General features: G+C 40.5%; 4 protein-coding genes across 8 annotated transcripts; 2 read left to right on the plus strand and 2 right to left on the minus strand.

Annotated features, from left to right (window-relative positions):
- Positions 1 to 3028: 3028 nt before the first annotated feature.
- LOC121907037 (circumsporozoite protein-like) lies at positions 3029 to 5132 on the minus strand. Its single transcript, XM_042426360.1, has 4 exons — positions 4792 to 5132; positions 3892 to 4059; positions 3661 to 3810; positions 3029 to 3539 (listed from the first exon to the last, which is right to left on the minus strand). The coding sequence occupies exons 1-4, from the start codon at positions 4792 to 4794 to the stop codon at positions 3456 to 3458; spliced, it is 405 nt and encodes a 134-aa protein (XP_042282294.1). The 5' UTR covers positions 4795 to 5132; the 3' UTR covers positions 3029 to 3455.
- A 170-nt stretch (positions 5133 to 5302) lies between these two features.
- Positions 5303 to 11085, plus strand: rnf11a (ring finger protein 11a). 2 transcript variants are annotated; one of them, XR_006098785.1, is made up of 4 exons: positions 5303 to 5763; positions 8443 to 8615; positions 9282 to 9544; positions 10865 to 11085. XR_006098785.1 is itself a non-coding variant. In XM_042426344.1 (3 exons), exons 1-3 carry the CDS (start codon positions 5665 to 5667, stop codon positions 9451 to 9453), a joined length of 444 nt encoding a protein of 147 aa, XP_042282278.1. In that variant the 5' UTR covers positions 5303 to 5664; the 3' UTR covers positions 9454 to 11085. The 2 variants fall into 2 exon arrangements, 1 of the variants encoding a protein (XP_042282278.1); XM_042426344.1 differs by having other exon boundaries at positions 9282 to 11085.
- Positions 11086 to 11856: 771 nt separating this feature from the next.
- Positions 11857 to 15618, minus strand: LOC121881381 (heme oxygenase-like). Of its 2 annotated transcripts, none has more exons than XM_042389139.1 (7): positions 15508 to 15618; positions 13942 to 14086; positions 13770 to 13826; positions 13159 to 13270; positions 12808 to 13023; positions 12435 to 12707; positions 11857 to 12345 (listed from the first exon to the last, which is right to left on the minus strand). In XM_042389139.1, exons 1-7 carry the CDS (start codon positions 15509 to 15511, stop codon positions 12175 to 12177), a joined length of 978 nt encoding a protein of 325 aa, XP_042245073.1. In that variant the 5' UTR covers positions 15512 to 15618; the 3' UTR covers positions 11857 to 12174. The 2 variants fall into 2 exon arrangements, with proteins under 2 accessions (XP_042245073.1, XP_042245078.1); XM_042389144.1 differs by lacking the exon at positions 15508 to 15618 and adding an exon at positions 15075 to 15160.
- On the plus strand, positions 15179 to 26572 carry LOC121881361 (GTPase IMAP family member 8-like). 3 transcript variants are annotated; one of them, XM_042389116.1, is made up of 14 exons: positions 15179 to 15238; positions 16610 to 16737; positions 17180 to 17219; positions 17363 to 17472; positions 17799 to 18050; positions 19174 to 19296; positions 19422 to 20926; positions 21980 to 22302; positions 22511 to 22621; positions 23246 to 23368; positions 23768 to 24134; positions 24224 to 24283; positions 24387 to 24679; positions 24818 to 26572. In XM_042389116.1, exons 8-14 carry the CDS (start codon positions 21982 to 21984, stop codon positions 26288 to 26290), a joined length of 2748 nt encoding a protein of 915 aa, XP_042245050.1. In that variant the 5' UTR covers positions 15179 to 15238; positions 16610 to 16737; positions 17180 to 17219; positions 17363 to 17472; positions 17799 to 18050; positions 19174 to 19296; positions 19422 to 20926; positions 21980 to 21981; the 3' UTR covers positions 26291 to 26572. The 3 variants fall into 3 exon arrangements, with proteins under 3 accessions (XP_042245050.1, XP_042245065.1, XP_042245057.1); XM_042389131.1 differs by lacking the exon at positions 15179 to 15238 and adding an exon at positions 15560 to 15647; XM_042389123.1 differs by lacking the exon at positions 15179 to 15238 and adding an exon at positions 15752 to 15840.
- Positions 26573 to 27366: the final 794 nt, after the last annotated feature.

Raw genomic sequence — 27366 nt, forward strand, 5'->3', positions numbered from 1 at the left:
TCTTTTGTTTTAGCTATTTATTTTTGGCTTTGTTTTATTTCTCCCCCTTTTTTTTTTTTTGTTTCCTTATCATTTGGATTTCTTTTAATATTTGCTATCAGGGTATGCTGTCGTTGAGGCTCTCTTTGAGGATGCCTTGGACTGTAAATGAAAGCTACAAGCACCTTATAACCGGACTTGTCCTGCATGAGGCTGAAAAGGGGGGGGTTGCATTTCCAGGACATATCCTACATTCATTCAAATCAATCTTTAAAATCAACTTTAAACTGAAGTATTATTGTTAACGGTGGGCTTCACACAGTGAAACCCTCAGCAGTATTAGCCACTTGCAACACACCAACCGGATAGATAAAAGGCCAGCATGAACCTGATCCCTCAGATTTCGAGGATTCAGGGAAGTCCCTCCATTTTTCTCCTCTGACCACCTCATGCTGGACTGCTCCGTGTCTTTGTTCTGTTGTTTATTTTGTTCTTTATCTTCTTAAGCGTGTATGGTTATTGGTGTAATAGGCAGCACCCTAGGCCCCCTGACTCCCAGCTCTTCTATGCCTCTGTCTACGCCCTCAGTGCAGCACCACTTCTTTGTGAGAACACCCCCAGAGCTCTAGGTGAAATGCATGTGTTAATTACAGTTTCTTTTCCATAAGAAGAAAAACACAGTTTGAGAAGAGCAGCACCTGATTGAATAAAAAGGATGTTCTTGACTGTACCATCCTGCTGTGCCATGTCCTTCTTTCTATAAACTGGTGTCTCGGTATGATGTCCAACAATGATAACCATGATAGAACTGGTTTCATATGTCATTAAGAAAATGTCACTATAATGTGCAGTATAACAGTGAACTGTTAAAGAATTTTGATAGACTCTTAAGTTTTTCTGAGACATTATTTTTTAGCTTTTGGAACAATGACACTGTACAGTCAGGAGATTTACACGTTATTTGTTCTTCAGTGCTCCAGCACATTCAATTTGAAGTAAAGTAATGGACACTACATTAAAGTGCCAAGTCTCAGCTTTTATTTGAGTAAGCTTACATTATTATTATTATTATTATTATTATCATTATCATTATTGGGAGATATAGCCGTTTTAACACATAATTAATTGGACACTTGGCTGCTAAATATTTTTTGGGCAGCATTGGGTCATTTCCACATTACTTCATGCACTAAAGAGCTCACACGTGGCTCTGAGTTGATTGAGAGTTTCCACTTATATTGAGGTTTGGTTGAGGAGTGAAGAGGTAACCATGCTGAAGTCAGGCTGAAGGAAAAAAGCAACCATCCATCAGGGATATCAAAGTTAGTTTGTTTGCCAAGATCAACAGTTGGATACATTCTTAAAAAAGCAGGTGCACATGTGGGAGACAAGGAAAAGGCCCTTATGACTGCACAGCAAGTCCAGAATGTTCTCCAGCATGTTTCCCTGTCAGTGATCAAGAAAAGACTTAATGAACATAACCTCTGAGGATTCACCACATGATGCAAACCACTGGTAATCCACGAAAACAGAGAGACAGATTGCAGCTCACAACATACAAAAAGAAATAAAGTCCTGAAACAAAGTTCTGTGGACTGATAAAACTAAAATCAACCTCAATGATGGAAAGAGGAAAATGTTGAGAAACAGAAACATCTTATGATCCTCTGTGATGGCTGGGACACACTGACAACCATCTTAAACATACGGCCAAAGCAACCAAGGAGCTTTTCAGGGTGAAGAGGTGAAATATGTTCGACCGGCCAAGTCAATCACCTGGCCTCAATCCGATTGATCTGCATTTGATTGATCCACTTGCTTAAGACCAGACTAAAGGCAGAGAGATTGAAGGTGGCTGCAGTGAAGACCTGGGACAGCATCATCTGCTGATGTCTACGGGTCGAAGACTTCAGTCATGGACTTTTACCACAAAATATTAAATATGAAGAATTTGTTTGACTTCATGTGTGTATCTGTCCAATTACTTTTGAACCCCTGAACTTTGGTCACTATGTGTTAAAAGGGTCGTATCTCACACACAGTTCTTTCTGTATTGATGTAAACCTACTCGGCATTTTAATGTACATTGTTCATGTTTTTTATGATGACGCAGAGTTACCAAAATCAGAAATGTTAAAATCCAGCACATTGTGGCTCTAACACGTTAAAAACAAGTCTTATGTTAGCTCTTAATGATGTTTTCCTTGACGCAGTGAAGCAAAGAACTACTGTGTGTTCAAAGCAAGCTTGAGTTTAATTTTAATAAAAATGTGAATTTAAATAAACACAATGAAATTATATCATTTAAAAAATTCCAAGCAAAAAATGTTAGTACACATGCACTGTAGACACTAACTTAGAGCACATAACTAAAGGAATACTCCAGCGATGTAGGATTGCACTTCTATAAAGTTGGGGGGCTCAGAGGAGCCAGATCCTTTTAGAGTTTGGGTAAAATGACAGGGAACAAAATATCCTGACTTCTAAAGTCAATAAAGTTCTTGAAGGAAAAACAATATCTGTTAAGTCTGTTAGGTCAGTTATGGGCTAAACTCCAAAAACTACAATTCCCTTAATTGGTAAATGTCTTTCAAAGTCGACACCACCAGTCTGTCATGCAGATCAAAGACATTTGTGTTTCTCCTAACTCAAAATGACATCAGAGACTACATCATCTGGGTTGTTTTTTTTTACATTATAAAATGTTTCACAGGCAGGAAGTAGTCCCCGCGATAAGTTAACTTAACCTTTATATGCAAAAACCATTGACTGTATAAAAAGATGGACGACGTGTCTCCATTTCCTGCCGCTATGCAAAAGTGAAGCCAAAACATCTCCTGTCCGTCCGTCTGTTCCATCTTGTCATTTAGAGGCAGAGTCTGTGCGGTGGAGTCAGCCCAAACAAACACTGACATTAGTGTGATAAGAACTACCTAAAATGAAAGAAAGCATCTTTGGCAAAAATTAATTTGAGGTGTACTTTGATTTTTTAGTTTGACTCATCTGCTAACATGGAGGGGGCGGGATTTATGACCTATACTGCAGCCAGCCACCAGGGGGCGATCGATGTGTTTTGGCTTCACTTTTGGAGAGCTGTCATGACGACCACATTTATATACAGTCTCCCTTTAAGTGATTCATAGATGCAACAAATACTAAAATTTATATCCTCAATCTGTACAGTTTATAATATATAATTTTAGGTTATTTACAATAATCTTATGTAAAATTTTTATAGCTATGGCACTAAAATAAATATTTTTAAGCTCAGTCTGGCTCAAACTTTCTCAAAGGCACCTTAAAGTATGTAGCTTGAGCAAGTATGAAATATATATGGGATATGGCTGGAGTTTGTATGACAAAAATTAGCAAAGCGATATATTATCAATGATGACGATGATGACTGAAGCTGGAATAACATATTCAAACAATGTTGGCCTGAACACAAGGCCATGTCCTCTCTCTGTCCCGGTGCTTCAGGCCAAATGGTGCTCCCCACCCTGGTTCATCTGAAAGGCTACTTGCACCTCGGCCTCTGCAGGAAGCTGGACAGTGCTGGCCTGTTTTTAATGGAAACAGAAAGAAGATTAATAGCATGGATGGCCATTATGCCAGACAAAAAAAACATAAATGTTTCTAAATTTAAAGTTAAAATGAAAATCTGTTGAAAAGGTGACGTACCTGCAGGCCGTTAAGCGCCTGTGGTGCAGGGTCAGTTTCCTGGATCGGACGGTCTTTGTCGTCACAGTCAGAAAGATTGTCTTCTCCTCCTTGTGACAGTGAAGACTGGGGTCCGTTTTGCACAGAGTGCGGTGACGGAGCAACTGCAGCCTGCATGTTGGGAGATTTTACAGGTTAATCCTTTCAGAGTTCCACAATAATACTACTCCAGATGGTGGAGGAGACACTTACCTGTGCTTCAGGGTCTGGTGAAGGACTTGTCTCTTGGATCGGGGTTCTGTCGTTATAGAAATACGGCACTGCCGCATGTTTAGGGCACGGTGGAGGGATTATTTTTTTAGACTGGACCCCAGTGGTGGTCGGTGGTGGTGGTGGTGGTGGTGGTGGTGGAGCTGTAGCCTGGATGTATGAGGACTGACATTAGAGAGAGCCAACCCACGTCCTACATAAGATAGCCTCTGTTTGATAATACATGTTCCGATTGGCCTGTCTGTAAAGCTAAAACATGATACTGGGACACATGTAAGAGTATATGTCAAGATACCGTCCTAAGTTACAGATTATTTTCCCATCTTTTACATTAGAGTCACATTAGGAAGGAATCTCTTCATAGCCAGTATGGACAGGAGACAGAGACCAACATCTGTTTCAATGTACATATAAGCATGTTAATATTGTTCAGAGGATAGAGATACACTCAGCAAGCACTTTATTAAGAACACCTTGTCAGAAAAGTGATCATTCTGATGATTTCAGGGCAAAATATTAAGAACACTTCAATTTAATGCACTTCAGTAACTCCAGTGCACCATCACCCACTACGACCTCAATAATAAACATAAAGAATCATCACCACCATCATCATCGCAGCTCTGAATGGAGTGTTACTTATTTACTTCCTTATTTATTGACTGACAAGTTGTGGCATCATCCCTGCGGACGTGCTGTTATGTAAAAGGTAATAATGTTTGATAACTCTATTGGATTTGAGCATTTATGACCCCTGAGTAATAAATGACGTCACTATACAAAGCTATTAATTACAGATAAATTAAGTCAATTAAACACTTCAACAACACTGTAACATAATAAATCTAATGTCAGCCATGTGTTACCACTCCCTCTTCTTACCATCTCAGTCCTTCAGATCTCTCTGCAGTGCTTCGCGTGCTGCTCGGGAAGTGAGCAAAAGTAACGGGTCGTAAAAAGACGTAACACTGATATAACACCGACAGTGTCTATAAACAGAATGAATATATTTCCTAGCTGCTACATAACATCATGGAGCATGACATGTACTCATAGTAGATGCTCCCTCCCACCCGGAACAACAACAATATGACTTCAGAATAACCGCCACCACTTTATGCTACTTCTAAACTTTTACGTTTAGGATTCCCCCAATTCATTCTGTCGGAAGCATCTCAACAAAACTTCCTGATGACGATTTCCGGTCTGTATCTTTTGTAAACACGAAAAGCCTTTTTTTATTTTTACCCTACCCCACCCGCATTCCGCAATGACCCGCCCTACTCTGCCTCTGATTGGCTAGTACTCGTTACCTCCGTTGGTCAGATTGGTTAGGTTGAGGCAGGAGGAGTGAGATGATTGGGTTAGCGGAAGAATATGTTGGTCAGAGCCAATCAGAGACAGAGTAGGGCGGGTCTTCACGGAATGCGGACGGAAAAAAAATAACGCACACGAGAAGCAAACATTCAACCAGACACCTAAAAAAAAACGTCGTTGTTACGGTTAAAATCCGTGTCACTAACTGTTTTACCGGACACCGTATAGCATAGCATCCGGACGTTTATTCCGTCAAGTGCGCGACGTCGCTTCTCCCGTCGTTTCTTACGGAATGACAACAAACTAACTGCTAACTAAAAGCTAACGTCAAGACGAACATCTCAGACGGTGGCTAGTTAGTTTAGCTCCACCTGACGCTTGATAAGTGTCTGTCAACCCTCAGAAAGACGTCGACAGTCTCATGGTGGCCTCAGTTCAATGGGGAACTGTCTGTTTTCTCAAGGTGCGGATGATCTGTCGCTGTTGAATGAGTCCGAGGGGGGCAGTTTGCCCGGAGAGCCTCCGCCGCCCTACCAGGTAAGCAGCTCCGGGACTGAAGCAGTGCTCTGGGGGGTTAAAGAGCAAATAATGCAGCCTTGTCACCTCCGTAAATTCAACAGGCCATAAAAGCTAATAATCAAAAGAAAATTGTTCTAAAAGGTAAATTCTATAAGGCTTAAAACAGCGATAACATTAGTTGGGGGAAAATCTGGCTTTACCTTTATAAATATCCTGTCTCTAATACATCTTAACACATGTATGTATCCTGTCAATTCATTTATTGCAAAACGGACATTGCAGATCTTTGTGGTTTTTGTAATCACCAGAGAGAATGTATTCCTCATTTCTTTCGTCACTGTAATATGCTGCAGACTTTTTGGCAAGAACTCGCTCCCCATATGTTCAGCTTCAGCGATGAGCCTTATACTTTACTGTATATGATGTTATTATATTTTTCCCAACACAAGAACGGTTCCTTTAAGCACACTGTCATTTTTTTTATGTTTCGATGGCTACATTTTGTAGCCACAAGCGCAAATGTTCTAAATCCTCTCCTAGTTTGCTGCCTTCGCTTGTCCTGCGGTTTTTAAGCCACATCAAGAACCACAAAAGTGCGTCACTACACACTCAGAACTCACTAATGTTAACATGTCATCTTTATTTTTTTATTTTTATTTATTTATTCATTGTCTTCAGCTCTCTCATTTCTTTTGGGTTTTTTTTTTTGTTTCTTTATTTTGTTTTTAGTTTTTATAGATATATGATTCTACTCCTGTGCCTTTTATTTTGTTCTGTTGCTGCGTTCATGTGCTTCTTGGATGGTCCCAGTTCCCAAGTTGGGAAGTCGTTCTTCGACTTCGGTGTGTTCGTGAGCTTTTAAGTCGTAATGTGGAAACAACATGGACACTTCATGGACGATGGTAAATAGTAAATGGACTGCATTGATATAACTACTCAAAGCGCTTTACAATACATGTCAACATTCACACACACATTCATACACTGATGGCAGAGGTTGCCATGCAAGGAGCCAACCTGCTCATCAGGATCTAATCTAATGCACATTTACACACACACACACACACACACACACACTGCTGGCGCAGCCTTCTGGAGCAATTTGGGTTTCAGTATCTTGCCCAAGGACACTTCCACATGCGGACTGGAGGAGCCGGGAATCGAACTGCCAATCTTCCGATTATTGGACGACCGGCTCTGCCTCCTGAGCCTCACATGTTTGTATTTTGTCCCGTACTTGTTGCTGCACCAGTACATTCCCTAAAACCACTAAAATATTGCTTTACCTGACTTGTTATCAGGGTTAATGCTAAAAAATAACTTCCAAACTAATCTAGGTCACTACATCAACAGCAACTAACAGTTACAACCTAATATTACAAATTACACGTGAGTAAAAAAAAATATATGCAATACATGAATTAAAAGATTCTTGCCATCAACCAAACATTTACTTTTGTCAGCAATGTTTCTGCGTAGATGACATCAGCTGTTGGGAAGTTGTGTTGTTCCAGTCGTGACCTCATTTTTCTGATTATTCCAACATCACATGAATGCCACATATGTCCTTTATGGATTTGTTTGATTGATTGTTTTGTGTGATGGTTTTCCTGTATTTGTGTATTATTTGTGTGTGCTATGTATCTCAAATTTTGACTAATAAAGTTGAAAAAATAAAATAAAAGTTACTAATCAGTGACCTGTCAGCTAAGTTTCAGTATCAACCTGCCAGTTGCAGACATGTAGTAAGAATTTCAGTTTAATTTTAAGTTGGAGTTCTCGTATTTGGAGCACAGCTACACTCGTGAGTAGATCTGGGCAACAGCAAAAGCTTTTTTAATCAGACCCTTATTCTCTATAATGCAACTTACAGAATTAAAACTTGTTCTGGGTGAAGAAAATATAACTGGTAAATGACTTATGGTAGAAAAGCTGGTGGAGCCACAGTCACACATTAAGAAAACTATCAAACTGTATATTATAGAAGCTATATCTTAAAATGGCGACTTAAAGAATAGGTTCATATGAACACCAGAAGACGTTTTCCTCTATGTAATCCCCTTCAAATCCGCTTCCAATGTAAGTGATGGGGACAAAATCCACAGAGTGTCATTTTGCATAAAAATACATTTAAAAGTGTATCTGAAGCTTGTATGAGGCTTCAGCAGTCTGAGTTAGTCATATCAAGTGGATATCTGATTTATTCATTTACAGTCTTTTTAGCATCAAATTCCCTCTTTGTGTTTCCCTGTTGAGCTGCGGTGGAAGTATAGTAACAAAAAGAGGGACTTTGGCACTAAAAAGACTGTAACGTTGAAAGATATCTACTTGATTTGACTCATTTGGACGCTGAAGCTTCATATTAGCTTTAGATAAACTTTGAAATACATTTTTGCACAGAAGGAGGACTGTGGATTTTGGCCCCCATCACTTCCATCTTCTAATAGCTTGTATGAACAGGAAGAGTGATTATTTCTGTCCAGCTCAACCAACAGTCCACGAGCCAAAGACATTCAGTTTACTGTCATAGAGACTAAAACAACAGAAAATATTCACATTTATTAAAAAATGACTCAAAACAATTAATCAATGATTAAAATAGTTGACAACTCATTGATTGATCGACTAATCCTTGCAGCTCTAATATTTTATTGTTCTGTAGATGACACAGGTTGTCTTGTGTTCCTTCTTTTGCAGGAGCGCTCCCACCCAGTGCAGGTGTACCATCCCACCCCAAGCGAGAGTCGTCTGGCTAACCAGCTGACGGAGGAGGAGCAGGTCCGCATCGCTCAGCGCATCGGTCTCATCCATCACCTGCCCAGAGGCATCTTCGACCGGGGCTCCGACCCGTCTGACAAGAAAGTTAAAGAGTGAGTCTTAAATAGTGACAAAACTCATCACATTGTTAGTTAGAGCCTCTTGTATCTGTTCGGTTTCTTTCTTTCTTTCTTTCTTTCTATCTTCTTTCTTTATTAATCCGCCACTTCAACTCTATATTTGACCCCCGAAAACATGCTCAAAAAAGTGCCAAAACGTGCTCTATAGCGCCACCTATGTCACTAAAATGGCCGCCACGGCCCGTAGGAATGTCGTAGAGAGATCAAACCAAAACTCAATTATTCGTCTCATCAAGACCTACAAATCATACGCTGACACCCCCTGACCTCAATCCAACAGGAAGTCCACAATTCACCCATGAAAGTATGACTTTGTGCTAATTTTGAACCTTGAATAAACGCTGTCTCCTCCTGGGGCGTTAATGGTATCGACTTCAAACTTCAATACATGACTTATCACACTGTGCTGAACAAAACTGTTTTATACAACAAGAATGTTTACAGCAGTAGACGTCACATGTAGATCAGATGAACGGCTCGAAATCGTTGTACACATGAAACTGAATGTTAAATCAGCAGCCTGCTGGATGTCCATGTGTTTAAAAATCTGTACAAATGTTGATCTAATGTTAAAATAAAGTTATTTTCATGTTTGAAGTTGAATAAGAAAGAGGAGGACTTACTGTTTCTCTCCTCCAGGTGTGTGATCTGCATGATGGATTTTGAGTACGGCGATCCCATCCGGTTCTTGCCCTGTCTTCACACCTACCACGTCGACTGCATCGACCCCTGGCTGATGCGCTCCTTCACCTGCCCCTCCTGCATGGAACCAGTTGACGCGGCGCTGCTGTCCACTTACGAAACCAACTGAGCAGCCCCCCCCCCTGGTCGGCTGCTCCCGCCTAAAAGTTACTGCACCTTCTTAGCCGAAACTGTCCTAGCTTTTCAAACACGTAGCCAAGGTAATGTGGCATTATGCAGATGTTTGGAGCATGTTTAAGGACGCAGAAAGATGTTGAAAACTGTACCCTACAGTACATTTGTTAGGTCCAATGTGTACCGATTTGGGCTTTTGAAACTCTTTGCCTTTTACAGTACGACAATGTGCCAAATTACGCGAGATGAAGAATACGGAAAGCTGTACAAGTAGCAAAATATTACTCCAAAGTCATTTCATGTCTGTATGACCAACAGTCTACTTTAATTTGGGATTTTTATGGTAGTTAGATGCATGTCATCGATGTCATTCACCTCCCCTTTCAAGATGTAACGTGCAATATGTAATGTCAACGGAGAGAAGGCAGGGAAATAGTCTCGGTCCAGCGGACATCGTTGTTTGTCAGAAAGTGAAAACATGACGTGAAGTTATTGTTTTATTCAAATGAACTCATGGCCTTCAATGCCTTCCTTCATGTCGACTGAGATGCAATCATCAATCAATCAATCATCAATCAATCAATCATCAATCAATCAGAAATACAACCTGAGTCTTTTCTGAGCAAAGACATGAGGTCCCATGACCATTTATGATTCATTTCAGCTTTTGAAGATATTTGAAGATTGAACGTTTTGTTGTCTGTACTGTAGTATTTCCTTCAAAGCTGCTTTTCTCAAATGTGGATCTGTTTTTTGCCTTTCTACAGTACGGATGCTCTCCTTCGCTTTGCCTCTGTTTTGTTTCAAATCAAATAGTCATCAGTGTGTGTGTGTGTGTGTTTGTGTTCATTGTTTACTGTCAGTGACATTTACAAAGACAAGATTCGCTGTGCAATCCCCCTAAAAGCACCTTGGGAGACCCCTCATCTGGCACTCAGTAGCTAATAGATTTTGTAGAGGATTGTGTGTTTTTATGTGTGTGTGCACGTGTGTGTTTGGAGAGGATTGTGGGTGGAGATTGGCTTGTTAACGTTGTGAATTGACTCTCTGTCTGTAGTTTGAAGCTGTTGGATTTAGTTTAGTTTTGATGGCCTTCTTACAGCATGTGATGCCGAGTCTGATAAAACAAAATGCTTTCAGCTTTCAGGTATTAGACGTGTCCTATCTGATACTGAGTAATGTATAGCACAAACAAGTCAAATGGTGAAAGGTGCTACAGCAGTTTATTGGAATGTATCTTGAATGTAAAGCATTAATTCAGCTTTTAAAGATCCAATCAGCACAAATAAGAAGAGAGGACATTTCTGATTTACTCAGGCTGCTGTGCCTTTTAAGGTTGAGGTAAGCCAATTCCTGTGAAGTACAATCATTTCTGACATCACTTCTTCTTCTTTTGTTTCTTTTAGTTGTCCTCTAGAGGGAGACAGATACCAGCACTGTACTGATATGTGTCAATATGAAACAGGCCTAAGATGAAGCCAGATGTTTGTTTGTTTGTTTGTTTTTTCGTTTTTTGTTTTTTTTTTCTGGCAAATGTCATTTTATGTTTTAATTTATATTGTGTGCAGCCTGTGCACAGATTTTAGGAAAACCATGAAACCACAATAAAAGTGGATGAGAAATTTTACACCAGTGTGATGTGTTGTGTTTCTGTGATGTGAAAAAAAAGATGCTTTTTGCTCCTTTGAGTAATTTTAGGTAATTTATAAGAAAGCTGGAATACATGAACTGTGACAGGACGGGATCACACAACAGCTGGAGTCCTGTTTATAAAAGCTTTTCTACTTCTGGGTCACTGTTCCACTTCTTCTACTTATTAACAAAAAATCAATAGAAACAAACAGGTTGACTGTGTTATTAATAGATCATGAACTTTGGTTTTGTTTATTTAATCTGTCAAGCCCCAATTCAAGGTTCTCAAACGTGAGGATTTGCTTCTCTTCTGTTTTTTATTTTTGTAAACGGGGTTTTTGAATCGGTGGTCAAGCAAATTGTGATGAACGTTTATCACTGTTTTTTGACATTTATGAATTAAGCAATAAACCAAAAGATAATCAAGTATTTAAGTGTGAAAATGATTCTAGAAAATACATATAAATGAAGGGCACAGTATAATGAGTTGCAGCTCTAGTTTCAACAGGTTTTTGTCTGATGAAGAGGAGTAGATCATTCTTCATGTTGTAGATGTGTTCAATAATTGTTTTATCTTATGAACTCTTTCCCAGTATTTCAGCAATCATTATAAGACCAAGGGCCAAACGAACAGCAGGCACAAGGTCCGCTGCCAAAACATTAGCAGAAATGTCAACCAGCTGGACCCTGATCATCAGCAGCTTATCACCCATTAACAGGAAAATGGCACATATGAACAGTGCCAAAAAACAAAATTACAAGACCATCTTTAAACAAAATATTTTATTCAAGATTTACATATTTACAGTATTAGAACTAATATTGCACATTTTATGGCACACTGTATAACAGTGTTACAGAGAACATTTGAATTTAAGTAGTTCTGACTTGAAGGCACATTATAAATGTGGTTCTCAGTTAAATTGCAAAACATTAACACAGCATTTTGTCATTTTTAGACAGTTAAAATCTTACAGAATTAGAACTAAGTACAGGTATTTAGTAGTCTCACATCACAACATTAGAGATCTTAAAATCTTTACGACAGCAGACCGACACATAGTACTTCTGATGTGTGTTCTCCCTAAAAAATATAGATTCCCATACTGACAGTAGCCAGGGCCACAAAGAGTCCCAGGACCATCCTGAGCATTGTAGACGAGTTGCTCTGGAGTGTTGCTGATTTGGAGAGTGATGAAGAATTCTGCAGATGATTTTCAGTGACATTCAGCATCTTCTGTAAATCATCAAAGACCTGCAAAACAAGAGATACATCATCTATCAGCTGCTTATGGCTTGGCTTAATCTTGTAAATGAATCTCACCATCCATCATTGCTCCTTACCTGGATGTTTAACTCAAAGGCTCTGACAGCCTCCTCCAGCATGGCGTTCCTCTGCTCCTCCGTCAGCTCCACACCGTTCATCCGGCTGCGATAGAGCTGTTTAAACAGGTTGGGGCTGGAGACACCGGGGAAGGCGAAAAATGACAGGCCCTCATTGCTCTTCAGGCCCATGGACTTCTGGGCAATGCGACCCAGGACCTGCCCTCCAGACAGGTCACCCAGGTACCGGGTGTAAGCATGAGCGATCAGAAGTTCAGGACTTTCTTTGCCAATCTGAAAAAAAAAAATCAAGAGCGTTAATTCAGAATCACCTAATAGAAAAAAATGGATACATGTGTATGTAAAACAGGATGTAAAACAGAGTGAAACCTACCTGTCGGAGTCTGTGGCAGTATCTTTTGGTGGCTGTAGGGACAGCGATCTTATCTCTCCAGTCCTTGCCGTAGAAGTACTCCAGGTCTTTCTCAATGGATTCCAGCCTGGCCAGTTCAGCTGGGAAGTAAATGGGTGCGACACCAGGATGGTTGGAGTTCCTGTCCATCTCCTCTTCCAAGGCCTCGTAGATCTTGTACAGTGAGCTCAGGAGGAGCTGTGGAGGAGGAAGAGGAGGAGGAGGAGGAGAGTTAGTGTCAGTGGATGACAATAGCTGCTGTAGCCACAATCCTATCATACAGAAATGTCTGAGAGGATATAAAAAGCCGAATATATGTGCTGTGTATGTTACCTTGTATTGTGGCAGGCTGACTTGTCCCCTCTGGAAGCTCAGCATCAATTCAGTGTTTTCTGCCCTGACATGACTGTCTTTAGTCACCTTTTTGATTTGCTCTGACAAATCCCTGCAAGAGAAAAAATATTACAGATCAATTTGAATTATATCGACAATCAGCACTTTCTGACCTGCTCTTTCTTGACTGTGGTCACATGCAAGGTCAACGAAATTAACAGATAAGATTGAAGATTAAGTGTACCACCTTGGCTCCAAAGTACAGTTATGTTATGTGAATACATAATGGTAATTACATCACCAACAGATGCTTATCTAATTTAGGCAGCGTGCAGCTAATAAAACTTTACAAGCACAAGCAGAAAATTAGCACATACTGCACTGGAGAGCAATGTTTGGATGCTGCAGAACTAATTCTGATATGATCAACTACATTTAGTAAGACATTCAAGAAAAAAACAGCTCAATATGCATAAGAATCTTCCAATTCAAACACTTCTCCTTACGTATTCAAGAACAACGTTGTGGACGCATATTGCAGTGTCAAGTGGTGGATTGAGTAAAGAAGAAGGATTTGTGGATAATAATAAATCACAGCAGCTCATACTTACTTGTCAGTCAACTGTTCAGCTGCTGTCTGAGTCTTCTTGCTTGTCTCCATTGTAGACCTGCAATTAGTAAAGATGTCAGAAATGTGCTTTTACAGGACATATATGATCCATCTTTCAGCAATTCAAGAGGTATAAAAGTATGAAAACAACATAAATATTCTGTTTTACTCACCAGTTAGGATGAAGTTTAAGACTGGTAGTTTGGTCTGTGTTCCCAGTGATTCTCAGTTTTCTCTCTGGATATCCAGTACAGTGCTTTGTGTGCCTACAATTCTCTCTCTCTTTTATATGCTCCTCTGTCTCCTCCCTCCTGGCGGCTGAATGAAAACAGGAACTCTGTGTCACAAACCTCAGCTAAACATGATAGGGCAACTTCAGCAAAAATAGTAGGGAGGGACTTAGAGTTAACATGATGCAGCAACTTTGAGAAAAGTTTGGAAGCGCTGAGGGAGGGACTACGGGCCTTAGCATGAGTAAGGAAATTTAGTAATGCCTTGGAAAAACAGCAGGAGGAGGAGGGCCAACTGAGAGCTTAACATGACACTGCAGCTTTGGAATTCCGCCGTTGAGCCAGATCAGAGGAGGAGCAAACTCTTAGCATGATGGAGTATATTTTCGAAACCGGAGAGGGTGGAAGTGTTGAAACAGTGACTCATGGAGAGGAACAATCACATGAGTTACTCAGGAAAATACACCCACTTCTCAGTTCATGAGAAACATGAACAAGTTTAACCACGTTGAGCCATAAGTACCCAAGAAGTCGAGCAGATACAGGCAGTGGAGGCTTCTATGTGCACACAAATATGCTGCTTTCTAAATTTTTGTACATATTTGTTTTTCTTTATCCGGAGCTGAAAAATGTCAGGCAGTATATGATTTAAATGATTCTTCTATTCATTCTTTCACACCAATCTCAGAAAATCACTTCTTTGTGGATCTCCCTTTGTGCATAAGTGCCTTTTCATGTTGAAACAGGAAACAGTCTTCCCTAACCTGCTGGTGCAAAATTTGAAAAACATAATTGTCTAAAATAAACAGAAGAATTAGTGTCTAAGGGTGTCATGTTGCACAGATTGTAAAGTCTTTTGTGGCAAATTTGTGATTTTTGGGTTATGTTACATAGAAATAAAATAAGTTTACTTGAGTTGACAAGACTATAAAATATAATTACTTGAGGATTTACACCAACTGGAACAAGGGGCCTAGCTATAAAAAAGGTTAATAAAACAGACGTCTCTTTCACAATTTAAGTCTATGGGAAAAGGTCTTTTTGGGCCAGTGTGCATCACGTGACGTTGTAATTACACGGTTTGGCCGCTATGTCAAATTTTCTTCAAAGCCTGGAGCTCTTCCGGTATCCTTCCGGTATGTTTCCTGTATGTTTCCTTTATACATCCATGGGTGCAACATGGCGGGCTCCGGGGAAGAGGACCCGCTCCCTATGTAGATATAAAGGGCTCATTTTAAAGGTAACGAAAACACAACCATTCTTATTTTTAGGTAAATATACACTCATTAAAACATACTTATGATATTATATTCCAGTTCTGCCAAATTGGTCCCCCTAGATGCCACTTCTACACGCTACTTTAAAGGTCCTCTTAAATGCCAGTTTTAATTTACTGAATATAAATCAGTTAAGCCTATAACCAGATAAATGTAACAAAAGTAAAACAGTAAACTAGAATTCATTGGCATGATTAAGATCATTTTGTGTGAGACACGATGTTGCTCTCACACATCCATGATGTTGCCCTGCAGACCTGACATGCCTCTGTTCAGCCAGCAGCAGCCAGACATGATAATTGGTCATCTATTAAATTGGCGTCTACCGTGACTCAGCGGAAAGGAAGCCGGTGGGAGGGAGGGAGAAACCGAGTAAGTGCTAAACGTGAATCAGCAGTTTTTTTCCTCCACACGGTTCAGCTCCGTTACCGACATGAAGTCGAGGCAAGTTCACACGTAGTTGGCTGTAGGTGAAGAAAATGTGGCAGGAAAATGGATTATAAATCGACGTTATCAGATGTTAGCTCGTATCTCAGTCGACAAAAACCTGATATTAAACTTTTCCGTAAGTTAACTGTTAGTCTTCAGCCGGTTTTTCATCGTTTACATGTTACAACGTTTATCGTTGTCGACGACAGACTTTGAACTTGAAATACTCGTACAGCACAGCTTGTCCTCATCCGTTTATCATTTGTTTTAGATAAAAAAAAAAATATGTTGACTCAAACAATTAGAAAAGCTCATTTCCAGGGTGGAGCAGACAGTTACAGATTTATTGTGTAACTTCAGTATATTTTCAAGGATGACAGCTGACTCATGCTTGTAACCCTAAACCGCTTGTTTTTGTTTATTTGGTCCAATCTATTTTGATGTATTTATATTTATCTTATTTATTTTATCCAAGGCGCCATATTTACAGCAAACATGCCAAACTCATAAAACTCAAAACCTTTTTATATTAGCAGGATACATTTAGTTAACCCTCCTTCTTGGTCTGACATAAATCTGTACAACATAAATTTAAATAGACTTTCCTTACAGTCACACCTGGAACTCACACTCATACTGAATGTTGCAGCTGCTCAGGGGTTTTCAAAGTGGGGTCTGGGGACCCCCAAGGGTCCTTTAGGGGAATCATTTACTTTCACTATAAATCCATCCATAAGTAACACAATGACAGTGTATGACTGTTTTGGGGTTTCATGCACTTTCTGTAAGAAAACATATCAAAAGCAAAAATCTTATCAGATGGGGGTCCGTGGTCTAATTTGTGTCAGTTTAGAGGTTTGAGATTCACTGGTCTGAATCTCTCCTTCTCATTCCTGGCTGTGTAGATGAAGCAGGTCTAGTGATTTCACACTGCCAGAGAGAGAAGAAAAGGTCTCACAAACACTTTCTTATGGATGCTGAGGAACCAGAGTCGGATGTTGAGGAGGAGGATGGCGGCAAGAGGCCTCACAAGGTGGATTTTGGGCCTGCAGTTTTCAAATTACAGTCTCTTGCCATTATGTTAATTCACTCACATCGATATTGAAGTGTTGCAGTGCTGAGGCAGAGGTGCAGACATCTGAACTCTGAACTCTTCTGCTTTGTGTAGAACAGTTGTGCAGTGCAGCCGTTTTCCAGTTTATGGCTTTGATTGTAAATTAAACAGACTCTGCAGTTTTGTACACAGTGTTCCATTCAAGCTCTCTATAAAACTTAGTGAAACAGACATCGTTTTGTAATGTATTAAATAAATACAGTAGGTATATGATCAATTGGATATTAAAAGTAGGTGTTTTCCTACGCAGCTCCACAGTTATCGTGATGTGTATATATACATCTTGTGTGTATCATGCTTTGCAAAATTGATAGTTGTTTTTTTTTTTTTTATAGTTGTGCTTATTATTTACCTTTTTCAGGAACCAAATATGACACCTACTAAGGAAAGACAACACCCTGGTAAGATGCTTTTAAGGTGACGGTGTACATTTACCAGGTATCAGATGTGGAGATTGCTGAATTCATAAGACCACAGTGTAATCTAAAGGTGCAGAAAAGGGATAATCCTCAATTGTTAGATATGAATGCATGACACTTTACAGGTAATAGTGGAGCTGAGCCTGAATTAGGTGCAGTAGAGTCCTTCTTCCCTGCCGCCTATCCAGTCTGTGTGTCACAAGATGGACCAGGAGAGAGAGGAGGAGAAGAAGAGGTGAGAGAACAGATGAGATGTAAGAACATAAATAAATGTCACTCTGGTTTTGTCTGTCTTGGTTTTAAGATTGTAAGAACAGCAGTTCAGATGTGTTCGCAAAACTGAAGAACTGTAAAGCAGATGTTGCTTGAAGAAGAAATCAATAGAGATCGTGAGCTTGTAAGACATCAACTCTAACATCAAGAAAATCCAAGACTTGTTGCATTCATGTTGTACACCAGATGGCAGCATTGATCAAGTAATAAATTATCTAATAGGTTATTCAAAGTTTTTCTACTTTCACTTCTCCACATTACCACGTTCTACCTTTCTCTCCTCCCCAGGCAAGTCCGAGCTCCATGTCAGAGTACTGGGTACATCAAAATGACCAGCACAGCGTTGCAGACTGTCTGGTTCCCATGACTGACGTTCCCGTTAGTTCTATGTGCAGCCCCGTCGGTTCAGCTGGGGATACCCTCAGATCCGCATCCAGGAATCCTGGCTGCTCTGACCGGGATCCTGTTAGTGCTGCAGCTCACCTACACCTCCTGGGGGAATCCTTGTCCCTGATTGGGCACCATCTTCAGGAGACAAATGTGCGTATATTCAGTGTAGTGTCAAACAGAATAATCTCAGAATATGGTAAAACACTGGGACTAGATTTCTTCTAGATATTCTGGGATACTTTCTTTGATGTTGTGATAATATTTGATAAATAACATAACCCCACTAAGTGTTGCTTCATGAACCCATATTGCATTGTCTTTTGAACTGATGGACAGACAGGAGCACATTGTGCAGTGGCTAATTAAATGACTGTGTATTTGTGAACAAATACATCAACCAGAGATTAGTGAATACAGGTCTCTGTTCCACACATTTGGTAGTACTCACACACTCTGTAGAGAAGCCCATGGATTTTGGGGAACAAAGATACAGTACGATGGCGAAAAAATCATACATGTTATGTATATTGAGGCACTCAAGTTGTGATAAACAAAAGAAATCTGACTCGATGTCCCGTTTGGAGTTTCTGACCTCTAGTAGCATTAAGAAGCAGGTGAGTAGGTCACTGTCTGTTGTCTCGTCTGTGTGCAGACACAGTCCTGCCAATGGTCTCACACTATTTCAGTGATCACCAGGGGGCGGTAATGCACCAAGAAAAACATGCAATGGCAGGGAAGAAGAAAGACATGCACATAAACAATGCAGGTTGTAAAATACTTTAAAAGTCGTCTTTGCAAAAGTTTTATGAGGAAGAAAATACATTCAACACTTTTGTTAGACCTCAAGGATACACACAATGTGTTTTGGTGATTAATGCTCAATGTAAATATAACATTGTCCCTTTAATCTGATTAGTTACGACTCCCAAAAGGTACCTGTTGCTTTTATTTATGGGCAGTTCAAATAAAGGACAAAATCCAATTACATACGTTAAAAGTGTTTTTTAATTAGTTTTAAGATGATTAAATTGGTTTGTTGGCCAAAGTTCAACTTGTTGCTGTTCTAAAATGAAAACACTTGACTGTTTAACCTCCTCTAGCGTTGACACAAACCTGTGTCTACTTGTATATGTGCATGTTCAGCCACATCGACCCATGCAAAACAATAATCAGTTTAAATAGTCAAAACTATCCTTCAGACCACAGACCGACTTCTGACTGCTAGAAAACATGCAATAATCTCACAGGCCTCTGTGTGTGTGTGTGTCTGCAGAAGTCGGTGTGTGTGTCCAGTAGCTTGTCTCTGCTCTTGGACTCTCTGCTGTGTGCGCTGGCTCCGCTAATCTGTCTCACCTCACAGATACCAGAGCTGAGGAGCTGCACACAACACACACTGGTGAGTGACAGTCAGTAGATCATGCATCACGTCATGTTCACTGTGCTTATATGCACATCATGCATGCACACATACAAATTATTATAACACAAATGAATTTTTTATCATCCTTAACTTTTTTAAAGGCTGCTACTCTGGAAAACATTTCCTATGTGATGCCGGGGTTTTGAGTGATGAAGACTCCTCTGGCTGTATACGGCACATTGTAATATATTGAAAGACACTTTAGGTTAGTTTACACCTGGAAAAGAATTATACTCAAACAATATTGGTTTAAACTATGAACATTATTTTTGTGTTAATAACAGATATGTGAGTTTACTTATATTGGTTGTCCAAATAAAAGGTGTGTTTGAACACTGAATTTTTCTTGTTGTATGATGTGGAAGTGGCGCTGTGGGGAGATGGTTCCCTTTTTCTGGATCACATTGAAGTTGATCAAGCCTCCTATAAATGTGGTGTCTGGGCCTCATGAATAAACATGCTCTTAGGTTCATACTTAAGTGTAATGTTAATTTCATAACACTCTGGCTGTGAATATTTCATCACCCAAGCCCTCTTCATTTTTAATAAGTACAGATTTGTGCCCACTTAGTATAAAGTGTAAATGTGTACCAGGACACACTTGATGTGTGAATCTCCAGTGACATAAGATTTGAAGACAGTCGCGACACAGAAGCAACTAATTAATTTCCTGTCTAAATGCGTAGCTATGTTGACATATTTTGGCTAATTTCATTCCTTGTTCAATGAATTGTGAAGAAGCACAAAGTTTGAGCTCAAACTGTGAGGATGAAGCTGCCGTACTGTAATATATAACCATTGAACTGATCTAATGAGCTAAATATATGCTCGGAGATAAAGTCATTTCCATGTGGTTTTGTAATTAACTAATTGTCTATAGGTTAGTACTTAAGTCATTTCTAATTAAATATATTATTATCTGTCTCTGATTGCTCTAATAATCAGTAAATCCAACATCCAGCTGTGATTTGATTAGATGATCTAAAAGTTAGAGGCCTGAAGAATTGAAGCTTGAGGCTTCAAGAGTTTCATAAAATATGTAGAATGAAACTGCAAAGAACTATTTTATGAATGTTCATCCGACTGACGTTCAACAGAAGCAGAGTGAGATTCCTCTTTGATTTATTCTGACTCAGCTTTGTATATCGCCATGTCTGTCTGTTTTTACATTTTTTCCTCTTCAACAGATCAAAATATTTACAGGAATAAGCAACTATGAACCCTGAAGAAGAACTTATTTGACAGTTATGGATGAGTTTTGGCATTTTTTAGGGGTGTGGTAGATAAAACTATGGTAGAATGATTCACATCTGCCTCAGGATACACCCCTCCACCCCATCTTGGAATGTTTTGCAGCTGACAGACAAAGAAACCTGTTGCGCACGAAAAAACTATACTTATGAGTGTGTTCATATGTGCATGTGTTCTAAATTGGGAGTGGTGAGACAGGTACCTCCCTCACCTGCGTAGGCAGCTTTAAGTACCCATCCGTGAGCCGACAGGTACTGAAGTCGTCTGGATGAGCGATATATTTCAGAGCCAACATATCTTAACAGAGCAGTCAGAGAAGAGCGTACATGAACACAGCTTCAAAGACTTCAGACAGGTAAGAATGTTTCCTATTGTTTGAATAATCATAGCAGGTCTATGTAGGAGTTATCTCAGTAATAATATAATAATAATAATAAATAAATAATAAATAAATAATAATAAAGAGGAAGCCAACTGTAGCAGCAAATTGTCGATTATTAACTGATCATACAGAGTTTTTATTACTATTTGGTAGCAGGGAATTTACCCATCTATTATGTGCACCGTAGTGTGTTTATACCAGCTAGCTGTGTGTAGGTCTGAGCAAATGGCCGTTAGTGTTATGTCAGCTTGAAATAAATGCACAACTAGTGTCTGTCATCTAATTATACTCTTTACTTTAAGTATTAGTTTAATGCCATGTTTGAGTTTCACTTTATAGCCAATTGTGTGCAGACTTGACTTCGCTGTTTGTGTGCTGTGATTCTGAACTTTCAACGGCGTATTTTTGTTTGCATTTGTAGGTGGTTATGTGCATGTTTGCGTATCAGTCCACATATAATAGTCCTGGTAGAATGTAGTTGGACAGGATAGGCAAGGTGTGGTGTATCATGCACTCAGAGAATAAAGAGGGACGTGGTGAGTAAGGAAGAAAAGTTCCAGAGAAATGAAAGCTGCTGTGAGTGAGTGAGAGTGCTGCCATTAACAATTATCATAGTTCTTGTTGACTCATGCACAACAAGTGAAAGAGGATGAAGTGAACATGCAGGAAACTAAATAAGAAGACATTGTACTTTTAACCACTAGACACAAACATTAAGGAGAAAGAAGGAAGGTGAGAAATCATACAATCACAGATGAAACAGATGAGACACATTTACATGTTTATTAAGTAGCTCATCCTCATATCAGATGTTAGCTCAGAGGATTAAACTACCCTACCCAACCTGTCCAGTTCCCTGTTTTTCCAGTTTTATTTGCATGTGGTTTCATCTTTTTGACAAAATCTGAAGAGAAACACACCTTTGCTTTCAGTTAGTTAACGTAGCTACTTACCAAATAGCACCAGTGATCTGTGATACACAATTACATCCAGCAGTCACATGTGACCCTTTTTCTCTCTCTGCAGCTATGAATGAACACTACCATGGGTCCTTGCCCCCAGAGCTCAGACTTATCCTTGTGGGGAACATTGGATGTGGAAAGACATCATCAGGAGATACTATCCTGAGCCAGCTGAACCCTGCCTCTCCCGGTGACGCCAGGAGCTGCCAGCTGCGACAGGGCTTCTCCGAGGGCAGGAAGGTGACCCTGGTAGAGGCACCGAGGTGGTACTGGAGTGGTGGCAAGATGGAGGACAGCGTCAGGAAAGAGACAGAGCGAGCCATGACTCTGGTAGCACCAGGTCCGCATGCTATTCTGCTGCTGGTGCCTGTTTACCAGTTCACAGAGGTTAGTTATAGTCTCTGTTTGATCCTCCACCTGTGGTTTAGCTTTTATTTCAACTCATGAAAACATCAATGGCATTTAGATGATTGAAATGAGTCTTTGGACTTTTCAGTTGTTGGTATTATATTATGCATGCATATTTTTCTAGTGATATTTGACAGTACATTCAGCTAATAAAACCCTAATAATGAGTTTTCCGTGGTGTTTCCAGATGGAGGCCTGGGTGCCTGCAGAGCTGGAGGAGGTGTTTGGGGCAGAAGTGCTGGATCACACTATGGTTCTGCTGACCTGTGGGGATTACTTGATGGGAAGGACAGTGGAGGTAACAGAGATGACACCTGACTTCTGTGGTGTGCTGAGAGATACATTTCACATCCTCTTTATTTTAATATTTTTAGAAGTTTTGTATACACTTTGGTCATATTCACTGAAAAAGTAGAGCAGAAATTTAACTTTTGGAGCACAAAAGCTTGTTGCTGGGTCAGTGCACTAAGAGAGAACGATATAACACTCCTTCCTGACACTTTGTACTTCTTTCATTGTGCAATTTTAACTATTGATTTTCATGGGGCTGCAATTCAAATTCAGATTTTAGGTTCAATTTTAAATGAGGTTAGACAGCCATGTGACACACTGATACAGGAATAAAAGTGATCTGTTTAAACTTTCCAGGTTTTTTAAACACATTTCAAACTATATTACATCAGTTTGTGTATTTAAAAATGTAGCTGGAAAGAGGAGGAAGCATCCTCTACTTTAAAACAAACTATAACATGCAGCTCCATTTTTCTAAGTAGGGTCGTTTTAGGGAAACTGCTGCTTCACCTCACAGATACTGATGTAATATTTCTTCACCATTCATTTTGTCCAGTTTGGACTCATCAGCTGATAGTTCAGAGGCAAACTATTGCAAATCTAATTTCACACAAATGATCCTTTGACGCAGGAATACCTGCAGAAAGAGCACCCAGGCCTGAGGCAGATCATCGAGCGCTGCGGAGGGAGGTATGATGTCATCAATAATCGTCAGCAACAGGACAGGGAGCAGGTCCGTGTGCTGCTGGAGAAGGTAACAGGTTTGACTAGAGATCACTTGTATTTTTATGTTTATTGTTTATGGTCACATATTTAGTCAGTTTGAATTTTCTGTTTAACAGGGGAGATGATATTTTAATTTTGTCAAGCACTTTTTAACATTTTCTGGATGTAAAATTCATTTTTATTGCATGCTGCCTGTGTTTGGGCTCTTTGTTGTAATTGTTTTGTCTGGGAAGGTTGCTGAGCTGTGCATGCTGTAGTGTTTCCTGGCAACGCCCAGTTTCACACTCATGAAATCACACCCAGCTGTAGTCAGGACTGGTTTCTGTATTTCTGATCAGGGATAAAGTTGGATTAAACTGTAACCATAGTTTACACGGGGTGCATTTCCTATATGAAAGTCATTACTGTTTATTTATTTGTGTAACAGGTGGACAGTATGGTGCAGAAACACGGGGTATTCTACATGAAAACAGCCCAGGAGAGAGACCTGGACAAACGAGTGAAAGAAAGAAAACAAGAACTGATGGAAAGTTTTAGAGCTCAAAAGGAAGAGAAAAGAGAGTCAACCCTCCAACGAAATACAGAAAAACAGAGGAGTGTTGAAAGAGAGGAGCAGCACAGCATTGCCTTGGAGAAGAGGAGAAATGAAGAAAGGGATGAGATGGAGGGAAAAGTGGGAGCGAGCCAAGTGTCTAATGGGCTTCATTCAACTCCAGCACCAGAGTCACGGTCATATTCACAGCCGCATGAGGACAGTCAGATGAAAAAGACCCCCAGTTTCAGACTAAATGCAGGTAAAGGCCAATAAAACTGTGTTCTATTCACCATGTCATGTAAAGGAAGAAGAAAAGTAGGACTCATAGTGACTGTTTTTCCTCTGCAGATGGAGCTATACTCTCACAAATGTCTGAGAGTAAAGCAGCGCCGAAAATAGTCACTACATGTAAGTCGCTGTCACTTAACAGTCTACTCTGTAGATGTTTGATGTTTATGAATAATTGTCATTTCTAACATTTCCACCCTAATATCTTGATTTCCCTTTTCAGTTCACCACAGAATCAACAGCTTTGAAGAGGAATCTCCAGAGGCTTCTCCCACCTCTTCACCTCATTCACCTGTCTTCTCCTCTTCCTCCTCCATGCCAACCTTTGCTTCCTCTCCCTCCACATCCTCATCCTCTTCAGAGCTGCGTCTAGTGTTGCTCGGGCGATCTGGAGCAGGAAAGAGCATAGCTGGCAACAGCATACTGGGTCGGGAGGAATTTGAGTCACACCCGGACAGCCTCATAGCCGTCACTCAGGAGTGTGAGAAAAAGAAGGCACTTGTTGCAGGCAGGAAGGTTTGTGTTTTAAAACTTACTGAGGTTGAATTTTCCTGTCTCTAATCTACTATTTGCCATTTCCAGAAATCCCAAAACCTGGCAGATTTCCTATAACTCTCTGTATATTGCTTCATCTCTCTTCTTTCCCTCCTGCAGGTGGCAGTGGTAGATACCCCGGACTGGTTCAACTCAGAGCGCGCTCCAGATGAGGTACGAGCTCAGATCTCCTCCTGCATTGCGTTGTCCAGTCCCGGACCCCACGCTTTCCTTCTGTGTGTCCCCTTAGACCAGCCTGCCAAGAATGAGCTGCAGGCTCTCAGGGCTCTTGAGGTTGTTTTTGGCCCAGAAGCAGTCCAGAGACACACTCTGGTCCTCTTTACTTACCTAGATCAACTGAGGGAGAGCGGGAAGGCGGGGAATGACAGCGTGGAGGCATACATTGCTGCTCAGCGTAAGGATTTGTTGAGGCTCGTGGAGAAATGCGGGGACAGGTTTCATGTGATAGAGACAGGAGGAGGTGGGAGGGAGAGGGAGAATGTGGCAGAGCTGCTAGAAAAGGTGGAGCAGACGGTGAGGGAGGCTGGTGGACAGTGTTATTCTTGTCCTGCTTTTCAAGAAGCTGAGAACAGAGTGAGGCAGAGACAGGTAGAGATAACAAGGGAGAGGAGGAAAAACCTAGAAGAAGAAAGACGAGAAGTTAGACAGCTGAGCACTGAACAGAGGACACTCTATCCCTACATGCAGCCTGTGGCTGAAGCAGAAGAGGAAGTGAGAGAAGATGAGATTGAGAAAGCAAGGGATGAGGCAGAGATGAGTGTAAGCACCATGAATATCGAGAGCCTTCCTCCTATCACGCTTTCCAGCATGTCCCCTTCACTTCTCCATTCCATGATGGAGAAAATGGAGTCTACTGCAAAGATGATGCCCAAACTGATGGCGGATAGCTCTGTGTGGGTCGGTGAGGGAGCAAAGAAAGTGAAAAATAGTCCGGTGTGGGGAGCGGTCGGCAGTGGAGCACAAAATATCCAGAAGATGGTGGTTGATAGTTCTATGTGGGAGAAGGTGGGAGCTAGAGCTGGACATGTCTCCAAACTAGTAGGAGATAGAGTTCCCAAGGTGGTGGTGGATGGTTCTGCATGGATTGGATCCGGAGCAAAGGCAGCAGCAGCAAGTCCCATGTGGCAAAAAGTCGGTTCAGGGGCCAAATCTGGGGCTGTACTGCTAGCAGACAGTTCAATGCGTCTCGGAGCTGGAATTGGTACGGGTGCAAAGACGGTGGCACAGAGTCCCGTGTGGGGGAAGGTGGGCTCCGGGGCCAAAGCCGGAGCCAAGATGGTTGCTGAGAGCTCAGTGTGGGAGAAACTTGGGACGACTGCTAAAAAAGTGCCCAAAGTAGTCATAGGGGGTGCGTTGCTGGGTTTGGTGCTGGGTGTGTTTTTGGGGGGTGTGATTGGCGGGGCTGTGGGGGCAGCTGCTGGATCTGCAGTAACTGAAGTAGGCAGACGTAGATTCAGCAAGAAAAACACATCAGAAACCACAGATGAAGCTGCAAAAAATGTGGGAAGAACAGTGAACGACAACATGGACTCCATGATAAAACAAGGAGAGAAAGTATTGAAAACAGAATGAACGACTGAATGGATCATGTAAATAAAATGTGTAACACGTGTAAAAACATCAACTACCGTCAGGATATGTAAAACAGGCAAAAGATTTTCACTTTTATTTTGGCATCTTGGTGATTTTGAAATGCACATATTCTGTATCCACTTGTCCTTTTTGTCTTCATTTCTTTCTTCACAAATAGAGACACAATCAGACTCTGTCAAACTGGATTTACTGTCATATAAACAAATGTCTTAATGATTCCCAACTTCAATATCACCCCATCCTTAAACACAGCATGCAAAATAGAGAAACAGCAGTTATCAACTGTACAACAGGCTGGAAATTGACTCAAAGTTTGTAAGAAAATAATGTCATTTTAATATTGCAGCCAATGGTTTTTGTTCATACTGTATATATCTAAATGTCAGCAATAAATTCAGACTTTTATTTTTTGACTGCAAGTCACTTTCTCTTATAATACTATATTTTCCTCAGAGCTTAATTAAAGAACATTTATAATGACATTTGCTTCTGTGTCTGTTTTTGAGTCTATTCAGGGTTTATGCCATGAAAACACCTTAACATTTAAAGCACAGAACAGTTTTATCGTGACCATGTATGATATTTTTCCATTATTTCATTTTAAAGCTGTTTTTAGGACCAAAAATCTTCTAGCATCACTACTACTCGCATGAGATGTGCATATTTAGTTTGTACTTGACTGATATCAATATTTCTGTGTTTATGTGGGTGTGAATGTGGTGGCAAGAGGGGCACAGCAGGGGGTTGGAGGAGGTGGGTGGCGGCAAGGACGTTTTTATCTCTGAGTCCCAGGCCGGCCAGCATCTCCCTGCTTGGCCTCTTGTATCAGAAGAAAGAGAGTTAGGTTAGATAGTAGGCTCCAGCAGTCTCAGCTCTAATTATAGGCTTTAATTTTCCTGACCTAAACATTTAATCAAATGAAATGCAGATCTAAAAACACTAGAAGAACTGTGCTTTCCTTTAAGAAAGCTGAGCAGGTGAGAACAGTTATACTTCGCTGATTTGATTAAAATCCTTTCTCATTTGTGAAAATAGGTAAGAGTATGTGGTTAAAG

This window comes from Thunnus maccoyii, chromosome 2 (genome assembly GCF_910596095.1).
Source record: "Thunnus maccoyii chromosome 2, fThuMac1.1, whole genome shotgun sequence".
Lineage (NCBI taxonomy): Eukaryota > Metazoa > Chordata > Actinopteri > Scombriformes > Scombridae > Thunnus > Thunnus maccoyii.

Bases quoted from the DNA above. Each gene is read 5' to 3' on its own strand.
- rnf11a (XM_042426344.1), top strand. From the start codon at position 5,665: ATGGGGAACTGTCTGTTTTCTCAAGGTGCGGATGATCTGTCGCTGTTG. The intron at 5,764-8,442 runs GTAAGCAGCTCC...CTTCTTTTGCAG, and splicing joins AGCCTCCGCCGCCCTACCAG to GAGCGCTCCCACCCAGTGCA. The intron at 8,616-9,281 runs GTGAGTCTTAAA...TCTCTCCTCCAG, and splicing joins TCTGACAAGAAAGTTAAAGA to GTGTGTGATCTGCATGATGG.
- LOC121881361 (XM_042389116.1), top strand. From the start codon at position 21,982: ATGAATGAACACTACCATGGGTCCTTGCCCCCAGAGCTCAGACTTATC. The intron at 24,135-24,223 runs GTAAAGGCCAAT...TTTCCTCTGCAG, and splicing joins CAGTTTCAGACTAAATGCAG to ATGGAGCTATACTCTCACAA. The intron at 24,680-24,817 runs GTTTGTGTTTTA...TCCCTCCTGCAG, and splicing joins CACTTGTTGCAGGCAGGAAG to GTGGCAGTGGTAGATACCCC.
- LOC121907037 (XM_042426360.1), bottom strand. The intron at 3,811-3,891 runs GTAAGTGTCTCC...CCCAACATGCAG, and splicing joins CACCAGACCCTGAAGCACAG to GCTGCAGTTGCTCCGTCACC. The intron at 3,540-3,660 runs GTACGTCACCTT...CATTAAAAACAG, and splicing joins AGGCGCTTAACGGCCTGCAG to GCCAGCACTGTCCAGCTTCC.
- LOC121881381 (XM_042389139.1), bottom strand. The intron at 13,271-13,769 runs GTAAGTATGAGC...TTTCTCTTGCAG, and splicing joins GCTGAACAGTTGACTGACAA to GGATTTGTCAGAGCAAATCA. The intron at 12,346-12,434 runs GTAAGGAGCAAT...CTTGTTTTGCAG, and splicing joins CCTTTGAGTTAAACATCCAG to GTCTTTGATGATTTACAGAA.